The sequence below is a fragment of the Thermobia domestica genome, chromosome 2, assembly GCF_964235325.1.
Source record: "Thermobia domestica chromosome 2, izTheDome1.hap1.1, whole genome shotgun sequence".
Classification (NCBI taxonomy): domain Eukaryota; kingdom Metazoa; phylum Arthropoda; class Insecta; order Zygentoma; family Lepismatidae; genus Thermobia; species Thermobia domestica.
The window spans coordinates 110,720,344-110,740,825 of NC_137455.1; the positions used below are offsets into that span (position 1 = coordinate 110,720,344).

Genomic DNA, 20,482 nt, shown 5'->3' on the forward strand with positions numbered 1-20,482 from the left:
TATTAATAATGAATTAAATTACATAAAAGGTTAAGCTTAATATCTTCAAATAAAACTACCTTTAATTTACTGTTTGTTGTATTGTGATATGTCCATCACATATAAAAGCATTGGAGTTTCCTCGTGCCTGTTAGAGCTTGGTTAACGGTAAGAGCTCGCTGGAAGTCGCTGTCTCGTGTAGCCCAGCTAGGCTGAAAGGGAGTTAGGTACGAATTAACCAACCAATCAACCACATAAAAGCACCATATCTAAGGAACATTCCCAACTTACATTAAGAGTCATTCCATATAAAATTAGTGCCTCTTCGTGGCCGTGTACTTTGTTTGGGTGGTTCAATGCTCGATCCCCTGTGGCTCTACTTGTCTTAGATAAAAATATGTGTATTCATTCAAATGAATAATGTTTAGTTGAAAGGAAAGCTTTGAAAGTTCGTGTATTTGTTTTTTCTGAAAATGTAACCTTTTTCTTATTTTATAAACTAAGTCTGACTTTGAGGTAGTTAGATCACGTTTTTCAACAATGCATCTGCTTCCAACAATGGTTACAAGGAAAATATAGAAGTTCCACAAATACAGTTCCCCAGGTATCTTCATAATGAGTGGTAAAACAAAGTTAATCGAATTTTTCTGATCAAAATTAATCGAATTATTTTTGATTGTTTCATAAACAATTGTTGCCTCCAACAATGAGATGATCAACAATATGGAAAATTTTACATATGCCATTGTCTGGATATTGATGTGTTTATTTTTGGTTGATTTCGGTTGAATTCATTAATTGTTCGATACCTTTATGGTTTATTTACGTATATCTTTCCATATAATAACAATAGTGACGGTAGCGCCTTCCTTTGAGCTAGAATCAAACTATTTGAAGGTACAAAACAAAATTAAGCAATATGTTCCGTCATATAGCCCTGGTACATTCATTCACGTGTTTAAATTCCCATTCAAAACACAAGTTTATGATTTCCGTCCTTAGGTTACCAATGTTCTCTCAGTAATGTTTTTCACCAAACATATAGTACATTGGAAATCTGCAGAAATTTTCTGAAATCATCATGGGTTCATATGTTTTAGAGCGCTATATTCTCCAACGTTTAATAGAGTAACTATGCTAAAAGTTCATTTCTTTTTTATTTTAAGTAAAAGAATAGTTTCATTATTATTTAACCCTGCTAATAGGTACATACTTATTTTTTGGTACACAAAGTACACTGGGATCTGGCGGACCGTGGAGAACTTTGATGATTTTACGGAAGGTTTTGAAATAATTGATGAAATCGTGTGACTGGAGTGTCCTAATATATGAGGATTATAAGTAAGCAGTTTTTTCAGAGCAGTTAAACGAATTTCTAGCGTAGAGGATTGCGAAGTACACCTATCATTGGGTTTGATTTCAAATAAACTCAACTGTACTGCAGAAGACATCTCTAAGCAATTACTTGGTTCACAACATTACAGTATATATTTAAAGAAAAATATAGCAGATACAGAAAGTGTGTATAATATTTCCGGAAGCTGAGAGCAAAAATCGAATTTACATCAGTAGGATAAAATTAATTCAAAGTATTAAATTAATTTAAAATGTGGTAGAAGTCCTACAGACCCCAGTGTATAATTGCAGGGTTAATAGCAGTGGAGATTTGATAGAGCTTATAAGCCCTTGAAGATGATTGATTAAAATAATTAAGTCAAGTTTACGAAATTCATCATAAAATATTTCATCATGTATTATCAAGTTGTAAGATAATTGTGACGTAAGCGAGTGGTAGTTTAGAAACTTAGGAAAAGATCACTACAATAATATAGACCTTAGTAGAAAATGATTAGCTGCACGAGTGTCAGTACTCTGTGACTGTACTAAGTGTATAACAAAACTATTATCAGTATACCGTATGATTCCTGTATCCTTTGATCTTACTTTTTGAGAGAGATAGAATACCGTCTTGGCTCAAGAGATTCTATTTCTGCATGAAGAAAAGATTCACGAAAGCAAACAACTAAAACATTTCCTAGATTCTGAAACTATTTAAATAATGAGAAAGATTTGTCGGTGTAATGTCCAACTCAACACAAATGTTTTCCCAGTTAGGAAGAAAGAACGCAGAATTATGAAGTAAACGATGCTGGCACGTGCCTGGCTTATCTTAGGAAACTATTTGAGCAACAATGCCAAAATACTACCCTCAGATATACCATATTTTCAGGGAATATCTCACATTTTGTTTTTCATTTATTTTCGAAGGAAGTAAATACGTATATGGCGAAGTTTACTTTCAGTGACATACTCGGAAGTCAAAAGTACATACTGTACAGAGATGTGTACTACAAACGTAATTTTATTATTATTATTATTATTTCCCAAAGTGAAGAATGACTTTCTTTGGTTCTTCAAGGAAGTTAACATAAATGATCATCATCATAAATATTCTACCATTATTGGCAGGTCATTTGCCGCAACTGAGAAGCTTCCATACTCCACGGTTTTCTGATAACCTCTTCGTCTTCACATACAATTTTTCTGTTTTGATATCGCCCATTGAGTAGTCTCCTTCACTCTTCCTTCCTTCCTACTATCATACCGTCTAGTACATCCCTCATGACACAGTTCCTTCTTAGCCAATGTTCCAACCAGTTGCTCTTCCTCTTTTTAATAATATCTAAAATTATTCTTTTTTCTCCTCACCATTTCTAACATCTCATTCAATTTCCGCTCGACTCAGGTATTTCTTTCCATTCTTCTCAACCCAACATTTCGAAAGTTTCCATACGTTTTCATGATTTTTGAGTAATGTGCATGTTTCTGCCTCATACAGTACAATACTCCACGCGAAGCATTTTATGAGTCTTTTTCTCAGGTCTTTATTCAAAGATTAATTTTGAAAGCATTTAAAATATCAACTTAGTAAAAACCATAAATGATAAGAAAATACTGTATTTAATCTTAAAAATATTTTATTTATACTTCAAGATAGGACAAATCAATATTTTGGGGGATGAGGGAGTCAGATCATTATGAGACAACATCTGCCGACGAATGTTGTAGCAAATAATTTATTAAGTTTTTTGCAGTTTTATAGGCCGTAGGAATGGTCGTTCATTTAGCTACAGTTGTTGAAGCAGGAGCAGTTGTGGTAGTTTCTGGAGCCACAGTAGTTGTAGAAGGTGGTGGTGTCTGTGTTGTGCTTGGAGTCGGTAAGTCTGTAATTGGATTGTTGTTGAGAATCTCGTCAAGAAGTCCGTCAATAGGATCCTCAATAATAGCATCAATACCATCAGGCAAAAGAAGACGGACCAAGTCTTCCAGCTGAAAAGAAAAGCTAAGCTTAGTACTGTGACCATTTACAATTTCATTGCATTAAACAATTTGAACATTTTCATTAAAGGTTTACATCCTTTTTCGAACAATATGCTATTTTTAACAAAGGAACATTACGATAAACCAAGTGGTTAGCGTTCTTGTTTGACAATCCGATGGTCCCATGTTCGAATCAGGTTGTCATCCATGCCTGACTGAAGACAAAATACTGAAGTGTTATCTTCAGATATAGCAGCTAGACAGGTTCCTTACATTTTTCTCCCTCCCTTATCACAGCATAAATTAGCCTTGAAGGTTGTTTTTAAAATGTTTACTAAGTGAACAAATATGATTCCAATTAAAATTACTTTAACTATTCATCTACTGTACTTTATGAAGTGTAAATAATATGAATATTTAACTACCAAAATCAATAATAACACTTCAACATCATAAATAACAATACATAAATAAATTATGTGTTGGTTACATTACTTATTAATTAGTTAGAGTTTTAGTTCCTTTTCAGCACTAAATTTGTGTGAAATGATATAACTTTTCCTTTTATTTGTATCAAATTTCGGGTTTTTTATTCGTATCAAATATCTCAACTAGAGACCGAACTTGCGTCCACAAGTTGAGAAAACACGTGGGTTAGGCACTTGATCACGAATTACTGAGAACACAATAATGTATACCATTGTTTCTTCAATATGAAGTAATACATTGCAAATGGACACCATCAGTGGCAGATCATAAATACAGCACGAACACGCAACTCAAAATAAAGTGACCGTTTTCTTGGAGGCTTCCAATTGATATTTTATGATAATTTGTTAACTGATAGGGTATTGGGCTCTTGAATAAATTGATGTAAGATCTCGGGTACTTCCACTTAGACACATACTTGTGGCCATATGTATACTACTGTGTTACATTCATTCGAAAACTTATGTTCAGCATTTCCTAAATATAGGCCATGGAAAATATATGTTCTTTCATCTATTTTCAATTGCAAAAATAGGACGCGAAAATACAATTTTGGCGAAATAAGCGCATAAACAGCTAGAAAACATTAATGAATTGTGAACAGTGTGAGCGAATATACAATGCAAAGTTAGCTCTTAAAATTCTATTGTGACATATGTTTGAAGAATAAGAAAGTGATGGACGATATTCTGTTGTTAGTGATGACGAATTGAATGTAGGTGATCCCCGAAGCAAATCCACGAAGCATGCGAGGTTTGCAGAGGTAGCAGCAGTGCATTTAGAGAAACTATGGATAAGTGGAGAAAGATGAATAAATTGATGCCACAAGAATTGCCATATGGTTTGCTGCTCTTACGCTACAAAAAAGAACCCATTTCAAGACCACACTCATATATGCAAAGAAAAACGAATCTTGTATGAATGAAAACAAACACTTTCTACAAGTGGTTAAATCAGTGGTGCCAGTGGTTAAGATTTTAACATGGGAAAGGTTGATTTTATATAATGAATATTCGATGAGAAAAGAATAGCTAAACAGAAGAAAATAATTTTCTCAAAATTTGTAGTGACTCGCCGAGTCAATCACGTCAAGGCAAGACCACCACTTGATACCATATTATTTTAGTAAATTTGAATCTTACCACAGGAGTCAGAAGTTCTGTAATTTCATCATTTTCACTGAGTTCAAGATGAATGGTTCCTAATTCCAGCGTATGGAAGGAGACCAATTGAGTGTTTCCTTGACTGTCTCTTGTAATCTGCAAAGAATCGAAAAATGGCAGGGCGATATTCGATATAAAGTGAGTTCAATTACTACTTTTACTACATAATACAATTTTATATCAGAAACTATTACCAGTTGTGAAAATTAGTCGATTTCCTTATTGGGGGAAAAGTCGCCCTACATTGATTTAACAAATGCTTATTATCAGTACATACTGAATTTATAACACACCTAATCAATCTTTAATCATTTATGTTCCAACTCTGGATTAAATAGTACCACTTTTAATTAATGAATAAATTCAACTTCCAGTTTCAATAGAATTCAAACCCCAGTTGAAAATTTTAAAAATTCCATGTTTAGATTTGATATGTAATGTCACTTTAAACGACCCATATTTAGATAGGTAGATATAAAGGAATCACATCACACTTACCACCAATTGAAGGATAACTCTGTCAACTATTAAGATCAAATCGAAATTTCTTTGTAGAGTGGCGAAGTCAAGATGGACGTGATAATTAGCTGTCAAGTTATTGATGATGACATCAGAGGTTACAGTGAGTACTCCATTTTGATCAATCTGCGTTACCTCACCGTTTCGGTGGATACTTTCCAAGTGGTGAACTGTGCCATTACTCAGGGAAGCGTGTCCAGGAATGGGACGGCTGAAACGATTAGATTTGTATATAAATGTGTGTGTTTTTAATTATTGTTAGTCGTACATTCATTATGGTTAAATTGTCTTTTCTTTACATCTGGGATGTTTGATCTCAGTCTCGGGCTTCGTTTTCACGTGGATGAAAGTGCTTTAGTTTTTTCTTACATTCATTCATTTATTTTGACTTTACAATCCTCTCATTTAACCCACTCGGACGTAGTTATCGTACTAAGCAAGGAGGAAGGATACAGTAGTTTGAAAAGCAAATTATTTTGTGTGTATGTGTGTGTGTGTGTGTGTGTGTGTCAATAAAGTTTAAAACTGGAGTAATTTCTACCAACTTTAGGGTGTTCAGTTAGACAGACGTCAAGATAATACAGAATATTTAATTTAACTTCAAACTCTAGTAAAAGAAGATATGACCTTGTTTAGAGATCATATTTTTCACGTAGCTTTTTCATCTTTTATTAATACATCAAAGAACCCAAGATAGTATCTTAATACAGAGATCTTATTTGGCTTTTGCCAGGGATTTGTTTCTTAAATTATGTCCTCTGGTCAATATTGTAAGACTTGTGATATAAAATTTCGAAAATGTATAAAGTAATTTTAAGAAATCGTAAAGAAAAGTACATTTACTTATTTTATATAAAGTTACTTTTCAACTTTTTAATGAATCCTTTCCACTGTATGCTTTTTCGAATATGAAATATGATCTTATTTCGATAAGTGATTAATGAATAATAAATCATTAGTGTGCGTAATGCACCATGATTACTTAAACTTTATAGCCTAATGTATTTGGTAGTGCTATACCACAAGCCTAAACTGGTTCATTTACTCTGTAGTATTTTTAGTAGCAGTTATTTTTCATATCATGAGTTAAAAACACGTTTTCTATATCAAATTAAATCATGCAAAATATTCTATTATTCTTGCTATATCACTTTTAAAAACATGTTCTCGAGAGAAAGCTGAAACATGAAGTTCTTACATCTAATATGGTAATAATCATCATCATCATCAAAGCAAAACATGATTCTACGTTGGTGTTTAATCATAGTATATGCAATATCAACATGGTTCTATAATTTTCTTTGAAAGTTCTCTGAAGAAGCAAATTATTCTGATGATGTTATGATTTCTTTTATAGAGAGAGTAGAGTTTAACGTCCCTTTCAGCAGCGAGGCTATATGAGGATTTCTTTTATAGAACGAAATTATATCAAAATACAACAATATGCTTGTAATTTATCAAATGAACAATTACAAGTGATATGTTTGTGTCACCCTAAGGGGAATACAGACAACAATATAATCAATCTGCTTCAGCAGAATAAGAAACTGTCACTTATGAGTGACAAACTTTTTAACATAATAGAAATTCGTTTTTTCTCAATTTTTCGAAAACTAAACATCACACTATAACCAAAAGCATAGCATATCATTCTGTTCAGCTCGATATGATGTATCGATTGATATATGTATCATCTTCGGAACATATTATGGGGAAGGTTTACTTCAGTATCAGTTTCAGCTCAATAGATGGCGTAGTTGTCATATAGTATTTAGGATTGAGCAAAATCACTTTCCTTCATTTTTTCAAAAACTACGCATGAGGCTTTGTACTCATCCATATCATTTGGTTCATCTTAATTAAATCTATCGATTACTGTGTCTCATTTTTCGATTATCGCTAATAATATTGTTGAATTTGAATATGAGTTGAAATAACGTGATAGAAATCAATTATTATAAGCTAATTTATACTTACTCAACTCCAATTGATCCAGCGGGCAGCTCTAGATTATCATAGCCATGACTTTCAATGCTTTCATCCAATTGGGTTAGAATGTTGTCTATGTAAGCACTTGGATCGTCCAGTATCCTTATATGGATTCCCTTGCGATCTGAAACACCAAGTTACCATATATTTTTTTAAGAGAATATGGATATCTCTATTAAATCTTAATAATTTACTATTGACTATTAAGATCTATTAAAGCAGAACTATTATATAAGTAGAACTATTAAATCTTAGTATTTTGTAAGAATTTAAACAACAAGCTAATATAGTAGTCAATATTAGAATGATTAAGTTTAGCCTTGTTTATGGTACCCTTTATCATTGTAGAAGTATTCTATTACTAGAGCAATATTAAGATGGATAAAAATGCAAATTAGAAACTTGATCCAGTTTGCTAAGAACAGAAGTAAATGGAAAACTTTAGTGAATGCGTCACTGTACCTCCGGGTTTTATAGGCCATAGAGTTAATTAATATTAATAACAATAACCATAGAATTATTAAAACTACTATTATTACTAACTCTATGGCATATGGAATCCTGAGGTTCAATGCTGGAATTATAAAAGTTCTCCATTAACTTCTATTCTTAGCAAAGTGGATCAAGTTTCCACTTTGTACCTATTTCTGGAAGATCTATCTTTATATTGGTCTTTTTACGATGAGTTTCCAGTTAAAATTTTGAAAGTTTTTCTCACTTTCTTCTATTCTAGATATATGGACTGCCCATCTGAGACTCCTGAGTCTAGACTTAATGACCCTAATAATGTTAAACTCTTACTTAAATCTTAGAAAAAAATCTTAATCTTACAAACTCTTTAGATGGTTTTAAAACAACTTCAAGTAATAAACTACGAAAAAAAAGTACTTAGTAAACTGTTTAAACTTGAATATGACAAATCAAGGAATTCTGATTCAAATCACCGGTTCTTTAACTATTTCCGAATATCTGTGGTTCGAATCTAACATTAAACTGAAGGTTTACGTCTCATATACCATCATTGTTGAAAAGGAATAGAACTCTTCGCGAAACAAATACTTCCTTAATTGATTAATCATAGGAATAGAAGATGCTATAAAGCATCTAAGCTAATTATTTCCTATATACAGAATACAAAGTGCAACACATGAAAGTTGTTACTTAGCGACAATGTACATCCAAACAGACACTGTCAAGTGAAAATTTTGTCATGTTATCTCTCTAGTTTGGCACTAATAACAATTTGACTTTTATGAAAAAATTAAGAAAACTCTCACTAGGATTTGTTGAAGTTATATTGATTTACAAGGATCTCGAAAGACAATGTTTCGAAATTAGTATGTGAAGATATGAAATTTTTAATAAAGGTCAAATTTGTGGACTGACGACTATTAACTTATAGTATCCGAAAACAGTAGAAAACTCGTTAGGCCAATATCCAAGACAAAAATTTAGTTCAGTGTTTGAATTTCCGTCTCACCCTTATGTTGTTAAATGTTTCTAAATAAATTTGCCTACAATCAGAGCCAGTTAGTTAGATAGAGGATACGCATTTTGAGACGGTAGATTTGATCTATTCATGAAAATGGTTAGGCCTTCAATTTACCAAAACTCAGGACCTATCTAGGTTTCTGTATGAACTATCACTGTGCAAAATTTGTGTCGATCATTTCAGACATTTACGCACATAGTAGACTTGAAAAAAAGGCAAAGTGACCTTATAACTTTGTCTAATTTCAGCACAACAATAATAATTTTACAGTAAGTTTCTTACTTACAATATGGAGTTGCTGCAACTGTTGAGAAGGCAGCTAAAGCCAGGAAAAGGATAGTTCGAGACATGATGCTGAATGCGTAAAGACGATTCTTCGTGTCTATAGAGAGATGATGTGATGCTGTAGTAACAAAAGGATTGCCTTTATATACTAAATTAAATTGTTGTCAAAACTGGGAGTTCTCACAAAATACTTCAATCCAATAAAAATAGCAATATCAAAACGGATCTTTGATCCCTTATCACTTATATCAAAAGTCAAAATAATGAATCAATTTGTAATTAATCTTATTGATGGTCTGTTTCTAAATGACCCAAAAAGATTGAAAACAATTCATAACACCATCGATTAAGGAAATTGTACAAGAATAATGTTATCGTTACTTATCGGAATAGATAACTTACTCTTGAGCCTAAGAGTTTATCTTACTATAGCCTATATTTTGACATCCTTAATCGAAACATGTCAACTTTTATTTCATGGAATTGTTATCATCAAGTATCAAACCTATGAAATAGGCTGTTTACTATTACTCAAAGAACCTTTGGTGCAATTAGCAACATTATTAAATCTATCTCCAAGTGAGAAAGTTTTGAATGAAAAACATTTTGAAGGTTGTCACTATAATATTGTAGCCTTGGATACAAATTCTGCATAAATGACGTTTTCGGCAAACAATTTTTCATGGTTGTGGAAATGCTCTACGATTGCAAGGTTTAATTCTACACAATTTATAATGAAAAATTCGTGTGATTGCAAATGTATAACATACAAGCAACAACAAATAGAAGTGTCCGTTCTTCGCACGGGAAGAGCTTTCTTGGCTAAACGGTTCGCATACATGTCTTTAACGTGAGTGAGCCAGGTTCGATTCCTGGCGGGAGCTCATGTGGTTCGGATCCCACGTTAAGTTGTAAGTCCACGTCTCATATAGCTCCGCTGCTGAAAGAGACGTCAAATTGAAAAACAAATCTTCGCGTGGGAAGAATAAGATTTAATGAATATAAAACGGGAAATTAAATATTATAGAATTTAAATATTCACTTACTTTTAATTAGAACTTTAAATGCCAAATTGCATGTCCCTTACTTACAGAGATTGGTAAGATACTCTATTAAAAAAAAAAAAAAAACTTTAACTCTTCTCTTACAACACTATTTAATAATAATAATAATAATAATAATAATAATAATAATAATAATAATAATAATAATAATAATAATAATAATAATAATAATAATAATAATAATAATAATAAAGTCTTGCTTTCGTGAGAAAAGAAGTCCAAATTTCATCTTTTTAGCTATTTTATTGTGGCCTGGGCATTGATGAGTGTCTTTTACTCTTTTAGACAATATTACAGTGTCCAATATACAATGCAACCGCCAGTTTGGGACAGTAGAACTTTTGAACCTAAAGCGATACATAAATAATGGTTACTCCAAAATGAAGCTTTGTTCATGCATATATTTTTTTAACTAGGAAGCAACGATTGAAGTACACTAGGAACCACACAGTGTTGCCAGATGTAACCGAAGGTCTAAATCACTTTCTTTATTATTATTATTATTATTATTATTATTATTATTATTATTATTATTATTATTATTATTATTATTATTATTATTATTATTATTATTATTATTATTATTATTTTACAAAACACCTAATTGACTCATAACTCATACGTATAGATGTTCTGTCGTTAATTTTCAGTGTGTTTAGTTGGAGTAGCTTGCAAAGTATAGAGCAGAAAAAATAATTTTTCATTTCAACCGATAACTAATCGGATAAGGCCTCTGTAAGGGGGGAATTAGGGAAATCGTAATTTTCATAAATCACCACTCTGAATTGACAAAATTGCTGATGTTTCAGTGCATCAAAAAGTGTGTTAAGGACCTGTCTACATTATGCAATTCCTGAAAACAATGAAAAAGAAACTTTGAAATTATCATGACAAAACTTTTACTTACATGCACCCGGCAACACTGCTACTATCATGAAACGAGTTACCAGCTCTACAGCGATGCTGAAAATGCCCCTGTTTTGATTCGAACACTGGTTCACACGTTTCACCATGGTGGCAGCAACTTTACGAAGAGTAGAAGTGTTAATGTTCTCAATGCCACTGCGAGTGTTCGTTTCTAGGTCTTGTATAGTTCGAGAATTGTTCTTGTATACCTCTTGCTTTAACTAGCCCCATAGAAATGAATAGCAATGTTATCGGGTGCATGTAAGTAAAAGTTTTATCATGATAATTTCAACGTTTCCTTTTCGTTGTTTTCAGGAATTGCATAATGTACACAGGCCCTTAACACACCTTTTGATGCACTGAAACATCAGCAATGTTGCCAGTTCAAAGTGTCAATTTATGAAAACTACGACTTCCCTAGTTCCCCCTACAGAGGCCTCATCCGATTAGTTATCGGTTGAAATGAACTTTCTTTTCTGCTCCATAGTTTACAATCTACTCCAACTAAACAAACTGAAAATTAACGACAGAACATCCATACCTATGAGTTATGAGTCAATTTACATGTTTATTAAAAAAAAAAAAAAAAATTTACACCTTCGGTTACATCGGGCAATACTGTGCGGTACCTAGTGTACTTCAATCATTGCTTCCTAGTTTTAAAATATATGCATGAACAAAGCTTCATTTTGGTATAACGTTATTTGTGTATCGCTTCAGGTTCAAAAGTTCTAATATCCGAAAGTCCGGGTTGCATTGTATATTGGACACCCTGTATTTGTTTGTTGAAGTTTATCATCCCTTTTCAACACCGAGGCTATACGAGACTTGGAACTATGGCTTACAGTGGAATCTGAACTACCATAATCCATTCGAATTTCAATGCTCTTCCATCGGAAGTCCAATCCGGAACCACGTACATAAAACCGCACGTTAAATACTAGACCAGCAGGAAGGATTTTATACAATATTGTACAGACAACATTTATATTCATTCTTTTCAGATTTATTTTTAAAAAGAAGTCTTGTCTGACATCCCTAAACATCAAGGTAGCTCTAGAATAGAAAGTTTGTAAACCCCTCAACTGAGAGCTGCTTTTGGAGCCTCCCTTAGTTAAAAAAAAAAAAAAAAAAAAAAAAAAAAAAGGAAAAGGGCGAAGCAGCCTGGATATATATATAGTTTATATAGATCGATTTTAATGACTAAGAAAGTTGTCTTGACAGCGATAGTGAATTACCATTTCCACTAGAGATTCTACACCGGTGATATAATATTAAAACAATTATACAGGGTGTTTCAAAACAACACCGACAACGTTTGGGAGGTGATTCCTGACACCAAGAAAAGACAAAAAGTATAGACCAACTCAGGTGCGCAAATGCTTCTTTCGGAGTTATAGCCTGCCGAAAACACGAAAAAAATGAACTTTAAAGGTCCATAGCTCCAAAACAATGGGACCTACTGTAGTCGGAGCAAGACTTTATTTAGGAACTTTATGTCCCCTATCCAAATATCCATGTTTCAGAATCCTGCAGTACTTTCGCAACAATATTTATAGATGTAGTTTGTGAGTACCGTCAGTTGGGGTGGCTTTGACACCTGGGGTAGTGTTGTAAATAGAAAAAAAAAACGGTTCGTATTTTTTCAGAAATGTACGTTTTTTTTAGGAAAAAAAAACATTGCCTCTCGTTTTTTTTCTAAATTTCGTTTTTTTTTTAAATAGTCATTTGTAATGCATCTTACGTCTATTTAAGTATGAAATATTTTTATGTAGGTGTAATCATCGTAAAATGCAACATAAATTAAATGCTAGATACTGATACGCTACAAATGTTTTACAATTTACATGAATACCATACCTATTAACAATTCGGGTTTCAGCAGTTTTCATCAATATCAACTAAGATATAAAAGTAGAAATGAAATTTTGTTCTTTCGTGAGAGCAGGCCTTTAATAAGTACGAAAATAATGTCACGAACAGTATAAAATTCCAATAACTTGTCTAAAGGTAAAAACTAACACTAATTTGCCTAATAGTATTTTTCTAAATGTCATATATAAATAATTTGTCGACTAAATATATATGATATGCAGAGCCGGCTCTACCATATATGCAACATGTGCATTTGCGTAGAGTCGCAAGCTTGGATGGTCTGGCAAAATCTGTCATAAGTATATTATTTAAATTAAATATTTCTTGTTGGAAACGGACTTCATGATGATGGTAGTTACATTTACTAAGCTGGCCTTCTATTTGAATACTACATTCATAAATTATGTTTAGGTTGCATTAGTTTAAGCCACATGGACAATGCTAAAGCAAATGGTCGAATAAATCCGAGCACAAATTGCTTGATTGTTGTCAAATGCAAGAATTCAATTCTCGAATAGTAGTGAATATCTGTTCCATTTAGTAAGTTATCACAGTTTTGATATGAAACTAGTTTTGTTTTTGTCAGAAACAAGTTCCTTATCATTGAAGATAGAAACAAGTTTTTTTTTTTTTTTTTTTTTAAAGTTAGATGTAGAAGAAAAATCAAGAAATAAAGGTAAAAGAGCTAGTTGCACTGGAATTGCAAACTGATACATCGAGATTGATGCTCGATAGTGAATTCTATAAAAAGGATTACCAACTTTCCTCTGCAGGTGTGTTTGCTTTATCTTTCACTAACATAATAGATTATGTTTCTACATTCATAAATTAACTACATTCATAAATTATGTTTAGGTTGCATTAGTTTAAGCCACATGGACAATGCTAAAGCAAATGGTCGAATAAATCCGAGCACAAATTGCTTGATTGTTGTCAAATGCAAGAATTCAATTCTCGAATAGTAGTGAATATCTGTTCCATTTAGTAAGTTATCACAGTTTTGATATGAAACTAGTCTTGTTTTTGTCAGAAACAAGTTCCTTATCATTGAAGATAGAAACAAGTTTTTTTTTTTTTTTTAAAGTTAGATGTAGAAGAAAAATCAAGAAATAAAGGTAAAAGAGCTAGTTGCACTGGAATTGCAAACTGATACATTGAGATTGATGCTCGATAGTGAATTCTATAAAAAGGATTACCAACTTTCCTCTGCAGGTGTGTTTGCTTTATCTTTCACTAACATAATAGATTAATATTTAAAGAAAAAAAGACACAACGTGATTGCATTTTTAGTAAGTATTTAAGCCTTTCTGAGTGCAACTGCACTTACCCTCTCCTTCGTTGTTCATGCTGGAGTAGCATACTTAAAATCATGACTTTTAAGATTTGTTCTTTCTGGAGAAAGGGGGAGGCGGCAAATTATGCCATTGCTCGAGGCGACAAATTGACTAGGACCGGCCCTGATGATATGTATATAAAAGACATGAATATAGGATGACTCAATTTGAAGTAATGTAGGGTGTTTCAAAATTAATATTAGGGGTTTGAAACTTTGTAGTATCTATGACAATTAACTTACAATTATAAATATTATATCAAATGAAAGAGCAACTCTGTTTTGTACGCACGCATGTACATGCATTGTTTCTTCTGTCTGCCGTTAGAAAGAGCAAGTAGCAAAGATGGAGACTATAGAGCAGAAAGCTTTTTGTGTTTTAATAAAGACTGAATCTGTACAGTGCAACCGTCTGTGTGAAGAATATTAAGGAGACGCTTGCAACTAAGTCTTTATCGTTTGCAGTTGCTACAGGTCTAAAGCCTACAGACTACGGTTTACGCGCCCATTTCGCAAGTGAAATATTCCTGCATAACAATGAAGATTTTCTGGATCGTGTCGTCTTCAGTGATAAATTGACCTTTCACCTAAGAGTTAATGTGAACACTCATAATGTTTGCATCTGGCCGTCAGCAAATCCTCAGGAGATGGTACAGTTGGAATGAGACTCCCCTAAATTGAATGTGTTTTGTGCCATATGGCGGGAAGTTTATGGGCCTTTCTCCCCTATCGACTAGATGTGTGCCGTGTGACGAATGAATCTCACATTGAACACTTGTAGCAAAGACTGATTGAGGTGCTCTTTTACTTAATGCATTGCTTATAATTGTACGTAAAATGTAATAAGTACTACGAAGACTTAAATCCCGATATTCATTTTGAAACACTCTGCATTTCTCACCAACAGTGTTGGAACTAAGATGTAAAAAGGAGAGAAAATTTTCCTTATAAAGTTATTACAACGATATTATTATTAGTCGAGACTATAAGTACAACAACAACACGAGTTAGTAGTCAAAAAAATGTAATCAAATGTACACTCGGTGGCCCAGGAGGCCAAAGTGGCACATACGGGTGTGTCACTTTTTTAATCCGCTCCTGTGTGGACACTAATTAGGATATCGGGATATTATTCTTGCCAAATATGGTTGGACCATAGTTTATCATATTAATTTCTTTTTCTTCTGGTGTCGAATTTCCTTCTCAAATTTCACCCCAATCAAAAATTCGAGAATTTTCTAATTTCGAATTTCCTTTACTACTTTTTTCCCTATAGCTTCCTTCGTTGTAGAAAGACATTCTTAAGACTTGCCAGGTAGATGCCTAGGATGGATACCTAATTGTTGACATCAATTGGGCGTGCCTGCGCGCAGTGTTGCCAATTAGGGAAATTAAAATTCTCCTATATTTGGGCAAAAAATCAGAAATTTTTGTTTACAAATCCGTACCTATAAGTCCGAGTGCAAGTCAACTTACGCCAATCGAACATTTGTCCTTACTTAACAAACGCAAGTACAGATGGTTACAATGGGGTAATTAGGGGGCGCACGTAAAATTCGTATTTAGGTTCTAACCCTTGATTTTTCTAGTTTTTTCCTACTTTTCTGTTTACCGTAATATATTTTTGGTAAGTAGAAACTTTATTCCTTAAATATCGCCATAATACTTGTAGGATATATTAGTGGTGTACCAATGTTTAATTTAAGATAGTTTGCGTCTGTCTGGTAGGAGTGTTGCCAGCTACAGAAAATTTTAATTCCAGATTTTAGGGGGAAATTTTGGAAAAAATATGTTTTATCTCTATTATTTCCCTCTTGTAGGCTATATCGGAACAAACGTACCAGTATCTGGAAGTCTCGTCTTTGCTCTACACAACGCACTATAGAAAGTTTCAATAGGATAATTAGGGGAAGTACAGTTGAGATTTACAGTAGACTTTGTTCTCTAATTGGAAAGATAACTGTGATTTTTTTAAAGGTAGAATGATATATTTTTATTGACATGCTTACTTTATTAGATATCGTCACAATACTTGTAGGGTATATTAGAGAGATACCAAAGCTTATTTTAAGATAGTTTGTGTGTGTCTGATAGTAGTGTTGCCAGCTACAGAAAATTTTAATTCCAGATTTTAGGGGCAAATTTTGAAAAAAATTCCCTTTTTTATTTCTATTATTTCCTTCTTGTTGGCTACATTCGAACAAACGTACCAGTATCTAAGAGCCTCATCCTTAGCCTACACAGCGCACCATAAAAAGTTTCACTAGAATAATCAGGGGAAGTACAGTTGAGGTTTATAATAAACTATGTTCTAGAAATGATAAGAAAACTGTGAATTTCTGAGGTAGAATGAGATTTTTTTTTTTAAATTTCATGCTTACTTTGTTATATATCGCCATGATACTTGTAGGATATATTTTTGGAGTACTACGGTTTATTTTCAGATAGTTTTCGTCTTTCTGATGGCAGCGTTTCCACCCTAAACAATTAATTTCCGCTATTAGGGGAAAAATTCGGAAAATTTCCCCTTTCCCTCTATTATTACGCTATTACTGGCTACATTGAAACTAACGTACCACTACCTGAAAGCTTCCTCTTTGCCCTACAGAACGCACCATAAAAAGTTTCAATAGGATAATTAGAGAAGCTGTAGCCCGGCATATTTGATTTTATCTTCTGAGGCGTAAAAAGTGTCAAAATTTCATGTGTACGACAGAATTTTTTCTTTCCCTCTTTGAATGAAAGCCAGCGACTTCAGGATTTCACTGTACCTTGTCAACACACCAAAGATTTGTTTAGGTGACTTGAAGCCATATAGCAGGAATGGTGCTAGATACAAAAAATTTTGAAATTCGGTCAGGGAATTTTCGTAAATTTTCACCCCTACATTTCCCTCAATAATTTCCTACCCGTTGGCAACACTGCAATGCAACTTACACCACAAAATAGCCACACCCATTTTCTAAAAAACAAGGCCTTAACCATATCAATCGAATGAATAGTTTTTGAGCAATAAGTCACTAGCTGGAAATGTAGGAAAACGCCAAAAATGACCTGGGGCCGAAAGGAAAAATCACACAATTTTGCTCGTATAGGTACAAAGAAACAAACTATTTGTAAGGTTCGAGGGCTTCGACTCAAGTTCTGTTGATTATTTCGATAATCTGCAACATAAATCAATAAATAATAGTTGCCAGAAAAAAAACAGACATTTGAAAAAAAACATGAAAAAGAACGATGTTTTTTATTGAAAAAAAAACTTCACAGAAAAAAACCGTTTTTTTACAACACTAACCTGGGGTGATTTTGGCAGATTTACCAAAAAGGTATTCAGTTATTTTTACTCCCAAACACGACATAGTTTTAGCACTTAGACTCAGCAAGTGCAAAAATTATGCTGTGTTTGGGAGTAAAAGTAATTGAATACCTTTTTTTGGGGGGAGGGGATAAAGGTGCTAATGTCACCCCAGATGCTAAAACCACCCCAAATGACGTTACTTCAAATTATATGCCTGCAGACAATCTGCCTCTATTAAAAATGTTGCGTGAGTACTTTAGGATTCTGAAACATGGATTTTTGAATAGGGCACGTTAGCTCCTAAATGAAGTCTTGACCCGACCACGGTAGGTCCTATAGTTTTTGAGCTATGGACTTTAAAGGTAATTTTTTCATGTTTTTGGCAGGCTATAACTCCGAAAGGTATATTTTGTGCACCCAGGTTGGTCTATACTTTTTGTCTTGTCTTGGTGTGAGGAATCACCTCCCAAACGTTGTCGGTGTTGTTTTGAAACACCCTGTATATAGTATACCGGGTGTTTCAGACGGAACACCCACTGCTTATAAATCGCAAACGGTTGAAGATAAAAGAATGAAACAAAATGAGAGATGCGAAAATGTCTAATGGCGCATGACATGGAAGGTCTTTACTACTCCACAGGAACCGCTACCATTGTGCCCCAGGGGTCACCCGAATATTTTTAGTAGCAAAGTATCCCCCACATGAAAGCTTTTTCGACGGCCGCGGTGGCTCAGTGGTAGAGCGCCTGGTGTTTGGTATTTGGGATCCCTGGTTCGATCCCAGCTCGCGCCATGTGGGCGTTGTGGTGGACAAACACCTTGTGCATGGTTTTCTCGAGGTTCTCCTGTTTCCTTCCACTTTCTTCATTCCACCATTTCACTCATTTCACATCATCACCGTCTTCTTTAGCCTAGACGACATAATCGTGGGACGTAAAACTTAAATGTTTTATTTCATGAAAACCTTTTCCTCCCAAAATGGTGTTTTTCCATGATCTTTCTGATAGCGCAAATCAGTGATGGCCAAATTATAACGCACTGCGGCCAGCACAAAATAAGAATTATACTTGGAGACCATTCCTCACACCCCATCTAGGCGATGGTTCACTGAATTTGAACCTCAAATATTTTCTGTGCCTTTACCGAATAAATTCAAGTTTCATATCGTTACTTTCAAAGTTCGTAGCTCTGCTTCTAATTGGCCTAGACATATTTAAAAAAATATATATAATACCTTGAATATTCTATTTCTTGTTTAATGTGTCTAGGCTAGCTTGACCTAATCGCCAACTAGAAAAAACGGGACAACTTTTTACTTTTGGAGAGGTTGTCCCCTAAATATACATTTTTGCTTCTCCGTTCTCTCTCTCTCTGTCTGTATCTCTCACATAAAAGGGCAAATTTACACTTTCTCGTTTTAAAACCTATTGAAAAGGTTGTGGAATTAATTTTAAAAAAACAAGTAACTCTCAGCAACTAACAAAAAATGAAATTTTGAAAACATTACAAAATTTTGAAAACATTACATATGAAACATTTATCAATATCTGTCAATCAACAAAATCTGTCACCGACAGAATTTATAACGAACTAGTCTCAGTATCAAATTCCAACTCCCTTTATTTGGTTTTTCTTACTTTTAAACATTATTTCACTTACAACTAGTTTTCTTTTTACTTTCACTTTTGTAGTTCTATACTTTTGTTCTTTGATAGGAGAACAATAGAAAGAAATGCAGAGATCTTATTAAACGCTTGCAGGGACATGGGTTTAGAAGTAAATGCAGAGAAAACTAAATGCATGGAAGTGTGTCGGGACCGGAATACAGCAAATTATGAATGCATTAAAATATTAAATAATACTTTTGATAAAGTGGATAGTTTCAAATACCTAGGTTCAATATTAACCGAGGAAAATCATATTCACGGAGAAATTAAATGTCGACTAAAAGCAGGGAATTCGTGTTACTATTCGGTTCAAAATCTCTTGTCGTCGCGAATTCTGTCGAGGAATTTGAAGCTTAAAATATACAAAACGATAATCATGCCTGTTGTTTTGTATGGCTGCGAAACATGGTCACTTACTCTGAGGGAAGAACATAGACTGAAAGTATTTGAGAACAAGATCCTGAGACGAATATTCGGACCCAAGAGGAACGGGAATGGGGAATGGCGGAAACTTCATAACGAGGAACTACATAATTTATATGGTTTACCCAACATTGTTAGGGTCGTCAAGTCTAGGAGGCTTAGGTGGGCGGGTCATGTAGCTAGAATGGAAGAAAGTAGAAATGCTTTCAAAGTCTTGACTGGAAGACCAATCAGAAAACGACCATTAGGAAGACCTAAGCGCAGATGGGAGGACAATATTAAGATGGATCTCGCAGAAATTGGAATACAAAGTAGAAACTGGATGCAGTTAGCTAAGGATAGAAGTCAGTGGAGAGCTTTTGTGAACGCGGCATTGAACCTCCGGGTTCCATAGGCCATAGAGTTAGTTAGTTAGTTATACTTTTGTTCTCCCTTTCACTATCAAGTTAAATCACGGAAACACTGTACTGTACTGATGACAGCCCCTCAGTCTTCCACCGCCCGAAACAGAGAGTAAAAACAATTTGTTTTTCATAAGACTTTCAGCCCCTTGCACTGTTGTCTGCGGAGTGGGAGTCTTGGAGGGGGAGGCCTAGGAGGGAAAATAGTGCAGCCACCACATCCAATATCGCAAACGTCGTAATGACGTTGCTCAGTAATTAGACATATTCCAATATAA

The 20,482-nt window shown here is 33.8% G+C and overlaps 1 protein-coding gene across 1 annotated transcript; it reads right to left on the bottom strand.

Moving 5' to 3' along the window:
- Positions 1–2,939: 2,939 nt before the first annotated feature.
- Positions 2,940–9,390, bottom strand: LOC145674719 (uncharacterized). The gene is made up of 5 exons (XM_081744947.1): positions 9,239–9,390; positions 7,449–7,584; positions 5,451–5,682; positions 4,932–5,048; positions 2,940–3,309 (listed from the first exon to the last, which is right to left on the bottom strand). The coding sequence occupies exons 1-5, from the start codon at positions 9,300–9,302 to the stop codon at positions 3,100–3,102; spliced, it is 759 nt and encodes a 252-aa protein (XP_081601073.1). The 5' UTR covers positions 9,303–9,390; the 3' UTR covers positions 2,940–3,099.
- Between the last annotated feature and the right edge of the window lie 11,092 nt (positions 9,391–20,482).